This window comes from Nannospalax galili, unplaced genomic scaffold (assembly GCF_000622305.1).
Source record: "Nannospalax galili isolate Female #2095 unplaced genomic scaffold, S.galili_v1.0 scaffold449, whole genome shotgun sequence".
NCBI lineage: Eukaryota > Metazoa > Chordata > Mammalia > Rodentia > Spalacidae > Nannospalax > Nannospalax galili.
In genome coordinates this window covers 428,105-448,129 of record NW_008360312.1, presented here as the reverse complement: position 1 = coordinate 448,129, position 20,025 = coordinate 428,105, and the positions used below count along the sequence as shown (strand labels likewise).

At 39.2% G+C, this 20,025-nt stretch overlaps 1 protein-coding gene across 1 annotated transcript in view; it reads right to left on the bottom strand.

The window, feature by feature from the left end:
- The window catches only part of Asb15 (ankyrin repeat and SOCS box containing 15), a 66,086-nt gene that overhangs the window by 24,752 nt on the left and 21,309 nt on the right, over positions 1-20,025 (bottom strand). The window contains exon 4 of the mRNA XM_017796055.2: positions 5,196-5,304. Coding sequence (XP_017651544.1) covers positions 5,196-5,302 — 107 coding nt within the window. The 5' untranslated portion in view covers positions 5,303-5,304. The remainder of the gene's footprint in view (positions 1-5,195; positions 5,305-20,025) is intronic.

Here is a 20,025-nt window from a genome sequence, read left to right as displayed (position 1 = left end):
GGAAACATCACAACAGACACCCCCACGAAAAACATACAGAATATCATAGGGGAAATACTTTGAAATCCTATAGTCTATTAAATTGAAAATCCAAAAGAAATGGGTCAATTTCTAAATTCAAGGAAACCACCAAAGTTAAACCAAGAAGAGATCAACAGCTTAAACAGACCCATAACAAATAAGGAAATTGGAACAGTAATGCAAAACCTCCCAACTAAAAAAAGCCTGGTGAAGAATGATTCACAGCAGAATCCTATCAGACATTCAAAGAAGATCTACAACCAGTTCTTCTTAAATTATTCAAAAAGTTGGGAAAAGGAAAACTCCCAACTTCCTCCAATGAAGCCAATATCACTCTAATACCAAAACCAGGTAAAGACACAACAGAAAAGAAAATTATAGGCCCATATTCTTAATGAACATGAGCACAAATATTCTTATCAAAATATTTGCAAATTGCACATCAAAGAAATCGTCCACCATGAGCATGTTGGCTTTATTCCAAAGATGCAGGTATGATTCAATATTTGTAAGGCAATAAATATAATAAATCATATAAATTGACTTGACAAAAATCACATGATCATCTCAATAGCTACAGAAAAGGCCTTTGACAAAATCCAATATGCATTCATGTTAAAAATCCTAGAGAACATACCTCAATATAATTAAAGCTATATATGAAGGGAACATACTTCAATATAATTAAAGCCATATACAACAAACCCAAGGCCAGCATCATTATAATTGGAGAAAATCTGGATGCATTTCAATTAAAATCAGGAACAAGACAAAGCTGTCCACTATCTCCATTCCTTTTCAATATAGCACTTAAAACTCTTGCTAGAACAATAAGACAAGAGAAGAAATTTAAAAGAGTACTAATTGGAAAAGAAGAGGTCAAATTATCACCATTTGTGGAGGATATGGTACTATATATGAGATCTTAAAAATTCCACCAGAAAACTGCTAGAAATGATTAATAATTTTAGTAAAGTGATAGAATACAAAATCGACTTACAAAAATAAGTAGCTTTTCTATATGCTAATAACAAACAATCAGAAAATGCAGTTAAGGAAACCCTCCCATTCATAGTAGCCTCAAAAATTTAGGAGTAAACTTAACCGAAGACATTAAAGAACTCTACAATGAAAATTTCAAATCTTTAAAGAAAAAGATAGAGGAAGACGCCATGGAAAGATGTACCATGCTCATGGATTGGTAGAATTAATATTGTGAAAATAATCATCTAACCAAAAGCAATCTATAGATTCAATGCAATGCCAATCAAAATACCCATGACATTCTTTACAGAACTAGAAAAAATACACCAACATTCATATGGATTGCAAAACAGCCCAGATATCCAAAGCAATCTTGGGCAAAAAGAACAATGCTGGGGGGATCACCATACTAGATCTCACATTATATTACAGAGTTATAGTCATAAAAATAGCATGGTGCTGGCACAGAAACAGATATGTAGATCAATGGAACACAATAGAAGACTGAAACATGAATACATGCAATTTCAGCCACCTGATAGCTGACAAAGGTGCCAAGAAAGGAAAGAGCATCATCAGCTAACGGTGCTGGCAAAACTGGATCTTCACTTGTTGAAGAATTAAATTGGACCCCATCTTTCACCCTGAACAAAAGTCAACTCCAAGTTGATCAAAGACCTCAATATAAAATCTGTAACTCTGAAACTGCTATAAGAAAACATAGGCAGTACCCTACAAGATATAGGTGTAGGAAAGAACTTTATAAATTGGACATTATTTGCTCAGTCATTAAGGTCAACAATCAAAAGTGGGATCTCCTCAAACTACAAAGCTTCTGTATAGCACAAGAAACCAAAGAAGTGAGGAGGAAACCTACTGAGTAGGAGAAAATCTTTACCTGCTACACATCTGACAGAGGATTAATATCCAGAATATACAAGGAACTCAAAAAACAAAGAAACAAGAAAACAAATGACCTAATACAGAGATGGTCTATGGATCTGAACAGAAAGTTATCAAATGAAGAAATAAAAATGACTAAGAAACATTTAAAAAGTGCTCAACATCCATAGTAATTAGACAAATGCAGACCAAAATCATTTTAAGATTCCATCTTACTCCAGTCAGATTGGCTAAGAACAAGAGAACAAAAGAGATCAAATGCTGGAGAGGATATGGAGAAAGGAGAACACTCATTCACTGCTGTGGGAATACAAACACTTGCAACCCTATGGAAAGCAATGTGGAGAACTCTTAAAAAACTAAAAATAAGTCTATGATATGATCTGGTTATACCACTCCTTGGCTTATACCCAAAGGACTCATCATACTGTAAAGATGCCTGTACATCCATGTTTCTCACTGCTGTTTTCACAATAGCTAAGAAATAGAAACAACCTAAATGTCCTTCAACCAATGAACAGATAATGAAAAAAATGGTACATTTACACAATGGAGTTCTACTCAACAGTAAGAAAAGATGAAATCTGCAGATAAATGTATGGAACTAGACACTGTTATCAGTCCCTTACATATGCATATATATCCTGGCAGGAGCCATGAAAATGAAAAGCAAACAGAGGTAAAGGGAAAGCAAGAACATGAAAGAGGGGACTGGTATGGAACAGATGTTACCAGGGTTAGGTGGGGAAAGTAGGAATGTTCAGCTGAGAAGGGAGGAGGGAGGGACATGCAAGTGACCATGGGAATGGGTGGGAAGGGAACTCAGGAGAGGCCAGATGATGGGAAGTGGGGGTTATGGGGGAGGGGGAGAAATAGGGGCACTTGGACTGCAGAGGGAGGAGGGAGGTTGGACTATGGGGAGAGAGAGGAGAGATGAATGGAGCTTGGGTAGTATGGGAAGCCAGAGATAAAGTGTTGGCTAAGGAACTCTCTGAGAAATACGTACATGGTGTCTGAGCATTAGTGCATGTTTATAGCTGGGGGTTATATGGCAAGGAGCACAGTGCCAGACAGGAGAGATGTCCCTTCAAGTTGTTGGTCAGAGTAGTCCAAGAGACTTCCAAAATAACACAGTCTATTGCCAGAGCCCTTGGTTATCTCCCAGAACTTGAAGGTAAGACCCTACTTCTGAAGACAGGGCATATTTCGGACATAGGACTTGGAGCAATGGAGCTAGAACTGACCTGGAAGCCTTCTCCCTGAAGACTAGCCCTCATAGTTCTAGAGGATTCTACACAAGCTGCAAAGTAAGAAAATCAATCAATGGTCCAACCCAATTCTAAACCCTAATAATCACAACGACTGGTACAACAAACTACCTCTATTGTTGCAGTAGTAGCAGCACTGTTATCTAGGGTGTAATCAACAGCTATCTAAATGGACTTAAAATTCTCTGAATGGGAGGGAACTCATGGGTGGCACTGTAATTATAGCCAAATACACATGGTGGGAGAGGTCATAGGTCCCAGAGAAAACCCTAAATATGGATCCTTATATTTACAGACAAATGTACCATATACCACTCATCAAAAAATTTTCTTTTTGCAACAGATGGAGGCTAGTACAGAGTGCCACAACTGGTCACACACAGAGAATATATGTCTGAGAGATGCCCAGTCTGAGGTGACATATCTACAGGGGAATTTCTAAACCTAAGGCTCATGGAACACAGTGGAACAGAGGACGGAGAGAATACTAATGCAGTCCTCAACTCTCACCAGTGAAGCTTCCTTATACAACAGAGTGAAATGTACACAGAAGGCTACAACTGGCTATTGTTTAGAGAATAAAGGACTGTAGAGTGTGTGTCCCTAGATAAGACTTCTATATTAAATCTCAGCCACCCACAGCTCAGGGACCATTTCAGAAAAGGGGGAAGAAAGATTGTAAGAGCTAGGGTTAGTCCATGAATATAGGGAAACAGAGGTTTTCAGGATACTGGAAGGTTGCTCGTGTGAACTTGCCTCAGTGGTGGCATCATGCATAAGACCCATGCTGACTGAATCAGACAAGGGCCCAACATGGAGTGAGGGAAATGGGCAGCAGGCTGGCCCTAGCATAGGAACTGTTGGCAACTGATTATTGCTGGATGAGGGGGGATAGAGATTCTTAAGATCTCTAGATGGCTGACTAGACTCCAGTGGATGAACTTGCACTGAAGGACATCTGGTTATGAATGCTTGATTGGATTTAGCAGGAATGGAGGAATGCATGAGGTCTGGCGGGGGGTCATGGGTGAGAGAGTGAGTCTAAATTTGATTAAGAACTATTGTATGAAATGCACAAAAACTCAATAAAAATATTTTAAATATTTTTAAAAATTTTAAATAAATAATTTCATAGCATTGAATCTACTCAACTTTTTTTCAGTGCTTTGTATAAGAGTTTATTTTTGCAGTTTTAGATTCTATTATTCCTATTGTGATGGTTTGAATGAGAATGTTCCCCATAGGCTCCAAATATTTGGAAATTTTGTCCCCAGTTGGTTGCACTGTTTTGAGATGCCTTAGAAGGTGTGGCCATGCTGGAGGAAGCACACTACTGGATTAGAGAGTTCTTACACCTTGCTGGATCTCCAGCCACTCCCTGCTTTCTGTGCCTACTTGAAGATGTGAGAGCTTGGCTTCTGCTCCCACTCAAGTCACCTCTGCCATGATGCCTCCCTGCAATGACCAACTCTAATTCTCCTGTCACTGTAAGCTCAAATAAACTCTTCCTTTTATAAGTTCCCTTGGTCACAGTGTATTATCACAGCAATAGAAAAGTAACTAATACACCTTTAATACACCTATGTATGTAACATACCAATTTTATGTATGCTTTATTCTATTTACTTGTAAAGATTAGCTGGGGCAGTGGTAGAATGTGCTACCAGATACACAGATTTCTGTCTACCTTTTCTATGTAAACTGTACTTTTCAATTTGTTCCAACTGTACCCACTGTCTTTCTGATTCCACATTCATACAGAAAATAAGCAACCCTATCTAGTCAAATTCATCTAGAAATTCCCCATTTAGAAAATTTCCTTTTATACATGAGATGGGGATTTGTGGAAGATCAGATTATTAGAATCTATGCAAAGTGAACATTTCCCTACCAGCAAAAAGGAATGTATGTGTGAGGGGTCAGGGAGCAAGCATTTTTCTAGAGGAGCAGGAGTCAGGAGTCTCACAGCAAAATGAATGCCATAGAGAATGTCACTGTGGCCCTTGGTTAGGATGTTACCTTTCAGGACGGACTCCAGCCTTGCTGGTTTCAATGGATTCCTGAACACTGAGCTGAATGTCATAACTTGCAAGATAGTCTTCATCAGGATCCTCATTAGTGTCCATATCTGCAAATAATTAAAAAAGAGGTAATTTCATATTATCAACAAAGGATGGAACAATAGATGCAATTAATATATCAAATTCAAAATGAAAAATGGAATAATTTATCTTTCCTTACTAAATAGTACAAATAGTAAAGATTTTAATACATGTAAATATAAGCTGTATTTTAGCAACTTCAAATGTTCTGTTGAAATATTTAATTACCTACTCCTTGAGTGTATCTTTTAATTATTGAATTGTTTCATTTTCTTTAAAAAAAGATTATATTTATTTTTATTTTATGTGGGTTCATTGTCTTTTTCAGGCTTCTGATGAATATTAACTAATTTGCGACTATCGCATCACACAACACATTCAAAGATTAAAACTCAACCTTAGGAGAAGTGGGTCAGTCAATAGAAATCCTTTTACAGTTTCTACAAACAGTAGCCCTCAAACAGCACCTCCAGTCATCAGGTCTAGATGGTCTCAGAGCATCATTTGCACCAGCAGTTGGCTAGGGACGAACCCTCCTGTAGATGCCCCATTAATTCCATACATATTTATGCCATACATCAGAAGCCACTGTTTTTGACTAGCCTGTCTCCTCCAGGATAATATGCAAAAATGAAAATAAATGCGCATTGGTTTATTTCTTTATAGATATCAGAAGAGTGAAATGCTTCTTTACTATTGAATCAGATTCTTTGGTTATATATAGAAAGTTTAATAGATAAAGAAACTGAAAATAGTTCTACAGTGGGATGACCGAACAATGTGAGATTATCTTTAATTCTTAGTGCTTCCAAACCAAAATTCATTCTGTATGTGAAATTTTATGTAGTAGTAAGCATACTGTTATTACTGTTCTACTCTAAGAGGAGAAATAAAAACAGTATCTGAGGGCCATCTCCAAAACACAGTTGACATATGCTGCACATTTTATCATTCTTCAAGTTTAGGTAATCTTAAACTCTAAAGACAGCTCTAAATGTGCTGATAGTCACAGTCCTTGATCCTTGAATAGACTACACACAAACTCTATAGAACTGTGATAATTTTGTTGTTTATTTTTCTATAGCAGGTTTGGCTTTGTGGTGCACCTCTGTAATCCAGCACTTGGGAGGATGAGACAGGAGAACCATGAGTACCAAAGACAGCCCAAGCTATAATAATGAGACCTTGTCTGAAAACATCAAAAACAAAAGCAAAAAACAGTTGTCATTTGCAAGTGACCTTACAGCTGCTTTGGAACAGAAAAGATAAATGGGAATAATACTCTGAGACTTCATATGAGATGGTAGCCATGCTCCACTGAGCATGCTCACTTACGCTAGGGTAACTGTCTCCTCACAGGCATGTGTGCATACTGGGGATCCTCCTCACCAAATAGATTCAAGTGGTGCTTTACTTTTTTCTACTGTTAATTGCTTCTTTGTCTCTTGTCCCTAGACTATGACTACACAAGATCAGGGAACTAAGGTGTAGCCTTAGTTTCTAGAGAAGTACATAGAGTCTGTACACGTGCCTTGAATGAATGAACTAAGGAGTTAACTGAAGAACATGGAGTCATGCCTGCTCTGCCTTGTTCTTAAAACTGACCATTTTTATCAGGAATAAAGTCTTTCAACTTCTTACTCTGTATTTTACTTCATTTTTCCATAGTCTTTTTTTTTTTTTTTTAAACATCTGCTTCTTCCTTTACAAGGCCATCCTAACTGTTCCTCTCTTGGACACTCCTATCTCAAGCCTGGCACAAGAGACTTTCTTGTATGGAAGTCCTTGCTGGAATTTTCCACTTCCTATCTAGTTATCTTTTATCTGTGAATATCTCTTATGTAACATTTGCCCGATATTTGAGTCCATACTCATTCTGTATTTGCTTTGCAAGTTCGTCACATATTTGTATTCCGTGTTCTCCTTGGACTATTACTTTCCTGAGAAAGAGAAAAAATGCTTTCATTTTGGCAGTCCGGGGATTAGACCCAGGTTGCAACACATGCTAGACAAGCACTGAACCCCAACCTCAGTCCTGGTTTCTTTCTCTTTTGTAGCATTTTCCCCTCTATTCTACTCCTAACTTACTTGCTTTCCTAAGAGGCAAATAAATGACTTATGTCAGTGGTCATGGGAAAAGTTGTGGACTAATTTCTGGCAAACAAGCACTAAGTCCTTCAAATAACACAAATCAGGTGACAAAGCTAAACGTTTGGCACTGCCTGCTGCCTTTCTTGCTGACATAACTGTGGTGAGACAGGGTTTGCAAGGTTATGAGATTAGTAATGGGATTCAGAGCCTTTCACCTGTTCAAATCCCCAGCTTAGATCTAACCCTGATTGAAATTTGGGCTTCCAGGACATGAGATACTACAGACTCCTTACAGGTCTGAGTTGATCAGTGAAATGGCTTCCCCACATCTTTTTCAGTAGTTTTTAAAAACTACTATTAAGAAGGATGTTATCAATATTCTTAACTGACATATCCATAATGAAATCAAGGTAAAAATTATGGGAAAACCTACAACAGAACCCACAGCTTGGATGAGGATAAAGTGTCATACCTGCCATCCAAGGAGCATCGCAGAATGGTGTGGAGGACCACAGGATGCAATGAGAAAGGCAAGAAGAGAGTTAATATAGTAAAACTGTAAACCAATAGGCCAATAAATCAACTGGAAACTATTAAATAAAGAGCTTCTCAAGAGGATGAGGAAAAGCCAGAGAGCATTTGGGTGTCAAGTGTCTCAATTCTGTCTAGAGAAATTAACTGAGCCTTTCTTAAAAATAATTAGCCACCTAGCACTAAGATTTGTTCTGGAAAAGTCCAGGAATGAGACCATTTGATTTTCACAAGTAGCCAGCTTACAAAATAATGGAAGCAATCTCTGTGGTATGTGTGTGTGTGTGTGTGTGTGTGTGTGTGTGTGTGTGTGTGATACACAAGTGTGTCTGCCTATGTATGTGCAAGTGGAGGCCAGAGGTCAAAGGTGAAAATTTTCCTCTATTGCTCTCAACCTTATTCTTTGTGAGTCTCTTACTGAACCTGGAACTTACAGTTTCAGACAAACCAGCTGCCCAGGGAGTGCCAGGATCCGGCTGTCTTGGCATTATTCCCCAGCATTGATATTATAGATGTTCACAACCTAGGTGTTGGGGATCTGAACTCAAGTTCTCATACTTTCACAGTGGTCTCTTTACCCACTGAGCCATCTCTAAGCCTCCATATTGGAGCAATATTACAGTAAAATTAGTGGTTTAATTTATAGTGCTGGTTAACTTGCTGAGGGCAGAAACACATTTGATGGGAGTTATGGGCTCTCTCTGAAGGACACTGAAAACTTGTCATAATGCCAGGGAACTCACAAATGCACTGAAGCGCTTTTGTTTTTAAATGTTGTTTAAAAAGTAGCTAAACTCTAGATGTATAAATGCCCAGTCCCAAATATCTAGCTAAGATTTTAATGGTTGTTAATTTGTTTTACAGATGGGCTAAGTTAAATTCCAAATTTAGATGTAAGGAAAAGGAGTTTAGTGACTATGCAATTTTAGAACACGGTTGAAAGAATAAAAATTGCAACAGCCCTGTGAACTATGAACCATGGGGTGCTGGCTCTATTTAAAGAGTCTTGCAAAGCACTTTGTATACATGACTGCATTTAAGTCCTCACTCTGTATGTTGTGGGTATTACGAATCATTGTGAATAACTGGAAGTTGGGCCTTATCCATTCAACATCCCAGAGCTGATACACAGAGTCTGAGTAGGGAGGACATATTCTCCTAAAGCCTTTCTAAAGCTGCAGTCTGTTGCCTTTAACAGAAAACACTTTGATCCTGTTCTAACAGCCAGTTCTCAGTGACAATAACTTCCAAAAATAAAAACTAGCTTCCAAAGGCACATAAATCTTTCTCTTTGGCTCTGTGCAATGAGGTTTTGTGTTGCATAGGGTGGTCTGAGGTGTCCTAAGCTTGCCTTCATTCCGTACTTTTTGTTTTGGAGTCTAAACATCACTGTCCAGAAAACAGGATCAACATGCCAGTTGGTGCCTGGCTGAAGTAGCCAGGAGGTTTGGATGGTGTTGCAAAGCACAATGCAGGAGTGAACACGGGGGTATGACACCTCCTTGCATCAGATTCTCTCATCCCTCATTCACACCGATGCCTTACTGTTATGGTAGTTGATAGTTTGTGATACCCCTCACATGTGCCCTTGAAATGCAATAGCTCAGTGTCATGGAACCATTGTTCTTTCCCCAGAATAAGGACAAATGTAACCATATTTTTCATGAATTGTTTCATTGGCTTGTTCTGCATTATGTACAAGACTTTGCTCTACCTGCCCTGACTTCTGTCTTGGACATAACAAAATTGGAGCTCTCTCTTTGAGTCCAAAGCAAGGATGGTGTGAGAACAGGCTGAATGGACAGTTGCTTCCATTGTGCAAGGAAGGGCTCTATGTCCATAAATATCAAACTTCCCTCAGCACCTGTCACGGCATTGTCATTCTGTCACGTCAGTGAGAGTTTGTCCTCTAGGGCACATTGTTTCCTCTTCCTGTATCACTTTAAAATACCAATACCAACTGAGCATGGTAGTGCAGGCTTCTAAGGCTGAAGCAGGATTGAGACTGAGGTCATCTTGAACTACATGGTGGAGACCTTGTTTCAAATTATTCAACCAATGAATCAAAAGTAAAATGCCATGGGCATCACGCTGGCCCCAATGTAGAGCCAGGATGTCTTGGAAGAGCTCCTGGAGAGAGGCATGTGTAGTAAGACGGCAGAAGGTCCCAGGCTAAAATTGAGTGCAAGGTGACAATGGACCAAGAAAAAGCACAATACAATAAAATTTAGTTTTCCTTGCAATTTTATGCAAGTATAGTCCACATTTAAACCTTGTGTTTCCCAAGGAAGTACAGGCTCCTGTTTGGTAGAATACTGAGTTCTGGTCTGGTTCACAGAGGAATTTCTCTTTTACCTTTAAAGGGTTGTGATTCTTGAGTGGTGATTCTTGAGCTGGTCTACTGGCAGCCCAGAGAGGATCATGGGGATTCACCCCACCAAAGGAAGAGCAGAGTTAAATAAGGACATTTCCTATTTAGGGTTTTGTTAAGAAAATATTTAGTATATCAAATAATGTTCATTTTTACTTTTCTGTATTAGGTCATTTGTACATATAATTTTTTAAACATGACAAAATTTTTACATAAAAATATTTTTAGGACTTTGATGCTCATTGGTTATCTATACAGTTCTGTTTTCATGGGCCTACCCAGTACTAAGTAACAAATCAGTTAAGTGGTTTCAATTACTAATTTTGGCAACAGATCCAACTAGCCCTTGAAGAGTTTCTGTAGGAAGGACTTTTTAAAAATGGACATAATCTGGACTAATGACCTTGAAACCAAAAAGGTTACTCTTTATAGAGCAAAAAAGCTCACTGAGCCATGTGCTCCTCTTGCGATCTGGGCACCCGACCTTAATCCCTTAGAACCCCACTTGTCTTCCACCCAAGCTAGTGAATGACTGTGGGTGTGTTTGTTTGATGTATTGAACTGCTAGAAGCTGTGTATTCTCGTTGCAAACAATGGGGAGAATAGAGAAATCTGTTTGATAGTGTGTGTGTGAGATATTTTAGACAGAGATCAAAGGGCAAGATTCTCTGATAAGAGTGGATCCTAGCTTCTACTTCACCAGTTGACATTAGAAATACTAGGAAATACTCCTTCAATTAAAATATGAGTGAAGCCTGTCCCAAGAGCACAGTTCCATGAGCCATCTGAAGGAACAGGTGGTTCCCAGAGTTTGGGTTCACTCTTGGCCTTAAATGCTAGTATCAGTTCTCAGGAAAGTGAAGAGCGAGAGCCATGCCTGCAAGGGCAACTGACCAAGAATGTGCTCCTGTCACAAGCTAAGGTGATCATGTTTTTAAAATGTTTTGTTCTTTATAATTCTACATCTAAAGATCTATCTTATAGAACTAGAGATATATCTTATTTATTCAAGCATAAATGTAGTGTGGCTTAATAATGCCTCAAGTTTCCAGAGAGATATACCATTGTCAGAATCTGGCTCTAGCACACAATCATATGTAACTCTTCTTACAATTAATATGGCACAATTCATTTTTATAGCACTTGCCTTTTCTGTGAGAGAGAAAGCTTGTGGATGATGGAGAGAACTAGATAGATTCAAATAGCATCTTTCTTGAGATCAGAGAGTGTTATGGTATATTTAAAATACACACACACATACATACACACAAATACTTTGGTCTAAAAAACAAATTTAATTTTTGTCCTGCCTCAAAGATACACAACTTGATATGTTGGAAAAAGAAATATAAAGTCAAATGGACCAATGAATCCCTAGTACGGTAGCTAGCACATGGTGAGAATTCAGTAACTACTGACTGGGTGAATGAATTATTGGATAAGCTGATATATACTGCTCTTAAGATGAGCCAAAGAATAGATTTAGCTTCTGTTTTCTCTTTGTCATACATTTTTTTCTAAACTCAATTCTAGTATGGGGACATCACTGATTGATGTTATTTAATCTCTCTGTAAATAAACTAATGATGGGACCAGCTACACCAGCTTTGCTTATCTCTTTCATATAACAAAACTTAACAGTTTTACTCTCTACTACTAATTTCCAAGTCAAATTCAATTCAGACAAAACTGTAGAAAGAAGCATGCTAGCTTTAGATAGTGACAAAGTATGGGAAGGGGCTTTATGTTCTTAAGCACTTGGATTTCCAGAGGAATAGAAGTTCCCAGGAAAGTGACCAGCAAGAGCCATGCCTGCAGTGGCAACTGACATCTGGAGCCAAAGCTGACAAACACTCTCAGGAAATGATCTGCACCTGCCTCTCAGGTCAGGCACTGACCCTGAGAAGAGTGACTGCCCACAGGGGGTTCCTGGCTTGGGAAATGACAGAAATCTTGACGGGTTAACCCATTTATCTGTCTCATCCAAGCACAGATTCCATCATAAGGTGCTGTATCTACCTGCACAAGGACCAAAGGTTATTCTTTGCTAATTAGTGAGTAGCATCTCCCAAGGTGGGTGATGCTAATTACAGATAACTTACTTAGGCTGACATGGCGAAGGGAGATGGATAAAACTGCTTTGGCTGAGTAAATTAGTTATAGTCTCGTTAAGCACTGAGAAAGCTCTAGATCATAAAGACTATGGTGTGTGTGTGCGTGTGTGTGTATTTGTATTTGTGTAGGTTGTGCAAGCACATGGAATCCAGGGACTGATGTTGAGTGTTTTCCTCAATAGCTTTCCAGTTTATTTACTGAGGCAAGGTCTCTGAACATGAAGCTTAACGATGTAGCTAGTCTAGGTAGCCAACTTGCCCTGGGGATCTCTTGTCTCTGCCTCTAGAAGGCTGGGATTATAGGTGACTGCTATAGCCACCTAGCCTTTATGTGGGTGATGGAATCCAACCTCCAGTCCTCATCCTTGTGTGGCAAGCACTTTATCCATTGAGCTATCTTCTAAGCCCTTTATTATTGTTATACATAGAAATACAATACGTATTTCTATGTATAACAATAATCCAGACTCATCTACAAATAAATATAACTATGTATATACATCTTCTTTGTAAAAAATGTTCTGAGGCATGGTTCATTTTCTTGGACATAAAAATTCTTGTCTGGTACTCAAATCAAGTCTTTTCTTATCCAAGTTTGTTCAAGCAATACTGAACCATCGCATTCACACACAGACAATTAATTTCTTCTTGCTGGAGGCAGTGGAGAATAGAGGCTGAGTCTCTGCTCCAGTTCTGGCCTGAGCACATCAGCTCTCTGGCTATCGGTAAACACTGCTGTTATTATTGGATGACTGCACTTCTGTGGAATGAGGGAGGAACCCAGCGTGTTTTGACAGTATTAATTCCTTCCCTCACCCTTGGACAGGTTCTCTAGTATCTGCACTGTTTTATTCTTCTTTCTTTTCTGTGAAACTGGTCATCTTCAGAGTTGAAAGCCACCAGGCAGCTCCACATACAAGTCCCACTTCCAACATGCCCAGCACATGTCTGACTAGCTTCAAGCTGAAGTCCTGTATCAAGGAGCCTCCATGTCTCCACACCACTCTCCCCATTTGTCAAGCTCTAACTCTTGGGAGAAACACAGAACTCCTATCCCTGTTTGAAACCAGTATTCAATAGGCTGTGATCTCTATGTCTCAGAACTGCACTGAGAGAGTGTGGTTCCTCTGGAGTCTTTTCAGTGATCTCCTTAGAAGGCTGTCAGTCCTCCACCGAGCCTTCTCCTTCTAAGGCTGTACAGTTTCTCTCACTGTGACATGGTTACACTTCCCTTGCCCTCTTGATAGCTTTCCTGTAAACATACTTATTTATCCATCCCTTTCTAAAAGTGGCTCTGAATGCAGCACAACAGGTTCAGCCAGACCAGCAGACCATAAAGTGGGCATAACCACCTCCCTCTTCTTAGATGCTATGTAACTATTAATTTAGGCCATGTCTGAAGGACCGAGAGGCTATCATGTTATACACTGGATGTAGACCTTTACCCCCACCCCCCAGTTCTACAAGTTATATTTTTTGCACATCATTTGTTGTGCCATTCTGTGTGACACTCTTTGTTTATTCCTATTATATTTCATAGTGTTAGGATTTGACCTTTATTCCCATCTGCCTAGACTGAATGCATTGTCTACCCTTCAAGTATTGTTCAATTTGCCACTTAATGAGCATGTCTTATATGTCCTTACACTCTGCTGACAGTGACAAATGTGGAACAAAAATTAGCATAGGACAGAGGCCTCCATGCTGACATGGATCTGCTACTTAGCACCTTTCGAGAAAAGCTGTTTATCCACTTACAAATCCTCTTAAAGACACCACGATCTAGTAGTTTTCTCTTTTTTGATAATCAGACTATCAAGGAACATGTCTAAAACCTTGTTGAAAAATAGATGCACAGTACAGGCAACATTCCTCTACTGATGGATAAAAACACAAAAAATTATTTCTAACAGCAATCATCTTAAAGAGTTTCAGTCCATTCTATCCAATCATTCAAAAATGTATATTTACTGTCTCTCTGATATGGCACAGGGCCCCACACAGGCATATGGGATCCATACCCTTGGAGAGTTTATTGCTTTTGAATAATGCGTTCTAGGGGTTTAGAGGGTGGCTCAGTCAGTAAAGTGCTTGCTGCACAAAAGCATGAGGACCTGAGTTTGAATTGCCAGCACTTAGGTAAAAATAGCCAGGCATGGACATCTGGGTCTATCACCTGAGCACTAGGAACGTAGAGACAGGTGAGTCCATGGAATTCATTGGCCAGTCAGTGTAGTGAATCAGTGAGCCAAGTTCAGCTCCTGAGCCTGTCTCAAAAGATAAGGTGGAGAGCAATAGTGGGAGGCAGAGTTTTGACCTCTGACCTTGAGAGACATGTGTACATACATGCACACACATGCACCAAACACACCACACACACACACACACACACACACACACACACACACACCCCAAAAAATAATGAAAAATTTGGGGCAATAAGACGGCTTAGCGGTATAGGTGCTTACTGTCAAGTCTGACAACCTGAGTTAGATCCCTGGGACCCACTTGGTGGAAAGAGAGAATGGATTCACACCTACATAATTATGCATGGTATGCATGTGCTCACACACATGTACAAACACATACATACACAAACACACATGCCCAGAGAAAGAAATAAATCTAATGAAAATTTGTTGAAAATAAATAAAAGCTTTTAAAAGTAATGTATTCTGGATATCCTCCCTATTGCCTTTCCTCTCTTTCAAGATTTAGCATAAAACAAACACGCAGTACTGACCTTAATAATCACCACCACTAACATCTGCTGAGGCCTTGTATACTATGCTCATAGAATGAACTGAGTAATTCAATGTTCACAACACACTCCTCCCATTTTTCAGGTAAGGAAACTGAGGCTGAGGGGTCAGGCAATATGCTCATGCTCACACATCAAGTGGCTATGGAGACATAGGTGTAAAACCATTCATATCTAACTGGGCCACATGCTGAGCCTAGTACACTGTAGCTGAAAGAATTAATGAAAAGTAGGTCTCATTTGGGACCTAAAAACTCAGAAGCTTCAGAAAAATATTGTGAAAGAGTTTTAAAAACTCACAGATTCATCCAACTCCAGGGGAAACACAAAAAATTTAGATACATTTCACTTGAAATATTACGTACTTAACTAAAGTATAAAATTATGATACTCATTAAAATAAATGAGTGCCCCCAGTAAAGAAACAGTGATGAGAGTCTCCTTGCCCATGCCACTGGTGTTGTCATCAGTGGAAAGCAGATCATTTTCTATACAAAAAGTTCCCCAGAAATGCCTGGGTTACTAGCCAGGTGAATGACGGCATCAGACACATTTCCATGGCTTCCAGTCCTACCACTCAGCAGTGTCGCTTGCAGGAGCAAATTTCTTGTTCTGCTGAGCTCAGTTTTGTTTTCCCATCTTAAAGATTATTTTTCAATCTGAACACAAAGAACTTATCTTTTGCAATTAATGATAAAGATAAGCCTTCATGGTCATTGGTTTTAATTGTTTATGAAAGTCATATTTTTCCCTCAGAAACCACAAGAACAGATGAGGCCCTTCTGAGAGTCTACATGATGAGTGTAAGTGTCCCTCATTAGCATATTCCTTCTGCATCTGTTTTTCTTATGATATATTTCTGTTATACATAACAATTATCCTATAAAGTTGACATTCTATAAATCAGTGAGTCAATTTTGGCTTTATTTTTCTATAAATAAACGAGCCCTAGACAGGCTAGCCCATAGGTGATCAATTGGATTATATGAAATGCATATCCACAACAGCCTGTATTACCATCTGTTATGAATATTTCCAATACTGAACAACTCCACAAGCGATTTGGCAAGATACACATCAAACATTTCATAATCTCACCTTTTGGAATGATGGTCTTGTCATTTTTATCCAGGGACTTGTCTTTCTAAACCAGAGGAAGTGCCCTGGAGCCAATGTGCTCCTCTGTGTATCTAAAATTAAGTACCCAGTCGGTGGTTAAATTAAGATCTGACCTTGTACAACCGAAACACAAGCGTTCCCTGGCACACAGAAAAGTATTACCCATGACTTCTCTCCACTCTCATCAAAAGAAACACAAGCCCATGGAGGAATAATAAGATTATCCGTGTACTGATTGGTTCAAAGACCTCGCAGAAAACAAATGATCTGCCAACCCAGCTTCAGGCAGGCTTCTTGCTGAAAGAATAAGACTTTCTGCCTAAACAGAAGTAAAGTACACTTTTAGTATGAATTCAAAAGGTGAATCTGTGAGCTTGTGTGTCCATGGACCCCAATGCTCCTGGCAAATCTCAATGAACACTGTCTTTCATTGCTTCATCTTTTAGACTCTAGTCAAGTGGCACCAAAGATGATCATCTTATACTAATTCACAGTCTTCACTCTGATTTCCTTTTAATAACTGCCAGTGTTAATCTACAGATAGAGACAAGGTTCTTGGCTATACCCATTCTGACCAGGAACGCTTAGGCCAACCACCGAACATATTGAACCATCCAAAGGAAATACAGACCAAATTAAGATTTTAGTTTAAGGGGCATTGTTTCCCAAAAAGACCAAAAATCAGATAACAAACACAACCCAAAAAGTCTGTTGCCTTACTGGTTTTCTGATGGAAACAATCGAGTTTATTTTGACGAGGTTATCTTTGGGTTATCCAGGGCACTGTCAACATTCACAAAGTCATGTGGCTTCTGTTTGTCCTCCTCACCCCGTGAGACAACCCTGCCTGGGGTCTCTGTCCTCCTAGCTTCTGAGGTGGCCTTCCTATTTCTCATCTTATAGAGCCTGAGTTGGACTTGCAGGCATTGACTCTTCCTATACTAGGATTCTGGGAGCAGAAGCAAAATGGACTTTTGTTTTCCTTCTTACCTCTCTTTGTATTTGGGGTCATTGAACGAATATGTAGATTGTACAAATCTACCAGTTTGATCTTAAAACTTAAAAACATAAACGTGAAATGAGAGGTCCTGTCTCCCCTTGCTGTGAGCAACAGGATGCATTTCTGTCATCCTTGGAGCAAATTTGGGGAAGTGATTCATGCTTATACCACTGTTAACTGAATGATGGAACAGTCAAAGATGGGGGGAGGGTGTCAAAAATCATGCACATTTTCTAAATTATTAATCTAATTTGGTACTTTTCATTAAAAGAATTGGAGGGGAGGGGTTGAGACAGTTTTCCTGTAGTACCAGCTGGCCTAGAACTCACTGTGTAGGCCAACCTGGCCTCTTAAAAATCATTATAAAAAGCACCAGAGTTGTTAAATAATTTTAATACAACTCTGTTTCACTGTTCATATTAAAAATTCAAATGAAACTTCAGATCAAGATGAAAACTTATGAGAAAATGTGAAGTTAATGCTTTAAAATGTGGTTTGGCACATTTCAGTGATTTTCTGCTCTTAAACCATTTGTCATCTACACATGTACATAATAGTTACTGTAGATTTTCCTGTGTTACATATTTTAAAGAATGCTTAAATGTCAGAAAGAACAAAAATGAGACATTTTGTGGCTAAATGAATGCACACAGGTAACTGAAGCCATAGATGTAAATATTGATTTATCACTGACTGTCTCACCTTCAATTTGTTATTTGAATTTTTGAGCCATGTGTGATAGTACATACCTGTAATTCCAGCATTGGGGTGGCTGAGGCAGAGGGATCATGAGCTCCAAGTCAGCTTGGGCTACAAAGTAAGACCCTGTCTCAACAAAAAAAGCTTTTTTTTGAGATTCAGTGTATCTACCTGTATTGTGGAAATAGGAATGATACTGTGACAATTCACCTGCATCTTTGTGAGTCCTCCCCTCAAGTAATCAGCCATCCATACACGGGCATAGCACCCTTTGAAAGGGTGCTCTGGCTCATGATATTGATAATCACCTCCACATTTGCCTGCTTGGGAAGTGGCATTTCCTGTGCATTTCTCAAAGTGGAAATGAAGGGAATCCAAGATTTTAAATAATGTGCCTGTGAAATTGTAAATTAATAAATAAATTAAATAAGAATAATGTGCCTGTGATTTGTCTAGTGAGGGTGTTTTGAGGAGAGTGAATGGTGAAGGATTATTGAATAGTACCATTCTGGTGAAGGTGCATGTAATGAGACTGACATCCAAAGACACCCCCCTTCACTCTATATTTAGGAAGAGATGCATGTCCTGTTTCAAGATGATAATTATAGCAGCCACATGAAGAGTCTGAGGTTAGAGTGGCTTGGGCACAGTGTTAGACTGTCCTTGGACCCACCCATTTCTATTTAGGGAATAAGGAGTTTGGGTAGTATTGAATGAATTCCCAGAGAGTGGTGGGGTCTCCCAGGGCCCATGTTGGAGGAACCTGCTGGCCCTGCATACCTCACTTTTCCCTCAGATACTCTATGTTCCTGTAAACAAGTGCAGGGTCTGCAGGCCTGTCATCATCAAGTGAAAATACAGCTCTTGCTATCATTAAATATGCAGCACTTGCACCCTCCCTAAGAGCTGTTTACCAGGTTCCTACTGATCCAGTCCATGTTTGTAAAGCTCTATACAAACTACAGTTACACTCTGCCCTCTGAACAAGATGGTATTCTTCAGACACTGGACAGCCCTGCTCCGTTTTTCTGTCGTGTTGTAAGGAGTACCAGCATCTCATTTGGCCTCACTTTTACTTTAGTATTTTTCAGATTTCCTTCTTTCTGTTCATTTTCTTTGCATGTTCATTGTTTAGGCTTTGAGGTGATTTTTTTTTTTTTAGTTTAAATGCACTTTATTTTTAGACAACCTACAATACAAGTTTTTCTTAAAAAAAAATGTCTCCACTTCAAATAAATCACTGTCAAAATAAAAGAGCTCAAGATGACATCAGTCCCATTTGTCCTAAGTCCTGGTGTTGTATGGATGACAAGCAGTAGCCAATTGTGGTTACAGGTGATAGATCCAAATTGCCCAATTTGTTAGCATTTTTCCATTTCTAAATCATCCTTAAAGAAAATCATATATGGAGTCACACCATCTTCAGCATAGTCCAGGAAAGCAATCATACCATCTGGGTTCATATGTCATTGAAATTTGCAAGGATATGCTTGATATGTCCCATGGCCCCAGTCATAAAGGGCTTTACTCTGTTTGGTTTCTGTTCTTCAAGTTTGCCTTTGAGGGATTTCATGTAATCTTTGATGTACTTCTTGTAGGCCTCTTTTCCACTCGCTCCATACTCCGAGGCCAGCACCGCTGTCCCAAGCTGCCATCATGATCATCTATTGGGATATCATCAGCCATGAGGAGCCGTTTTCTGACATCTACAAGATCCTGGAAACTGAGAACTGACTGAGCCTCGAAGTGGAGGGCAATATGGTCAGCAGGACAGAAAGTAACATTGATGACTCCCTCATTGGTTTGGAAATGCTTCTGCTGAAGGCCCGGAGGGTGAAGGGACAAAAAGTACAGTAGTCACTGGTGTTAACATTGCCATGAACCATCATTCAAGAAACCAACTTCACAAAAATGAACTGATTTTTTTAAAAAATGCATATTTCATTTCAGTTGTGAATCAAGTGAAGTACAAAAGTGAGAAAATGAAATCATCTAGCTTGCTTCTCAGTACCCGGATCATTGCTTTATTTTTTTCAGACTGAAAACCAAACAACTGACACT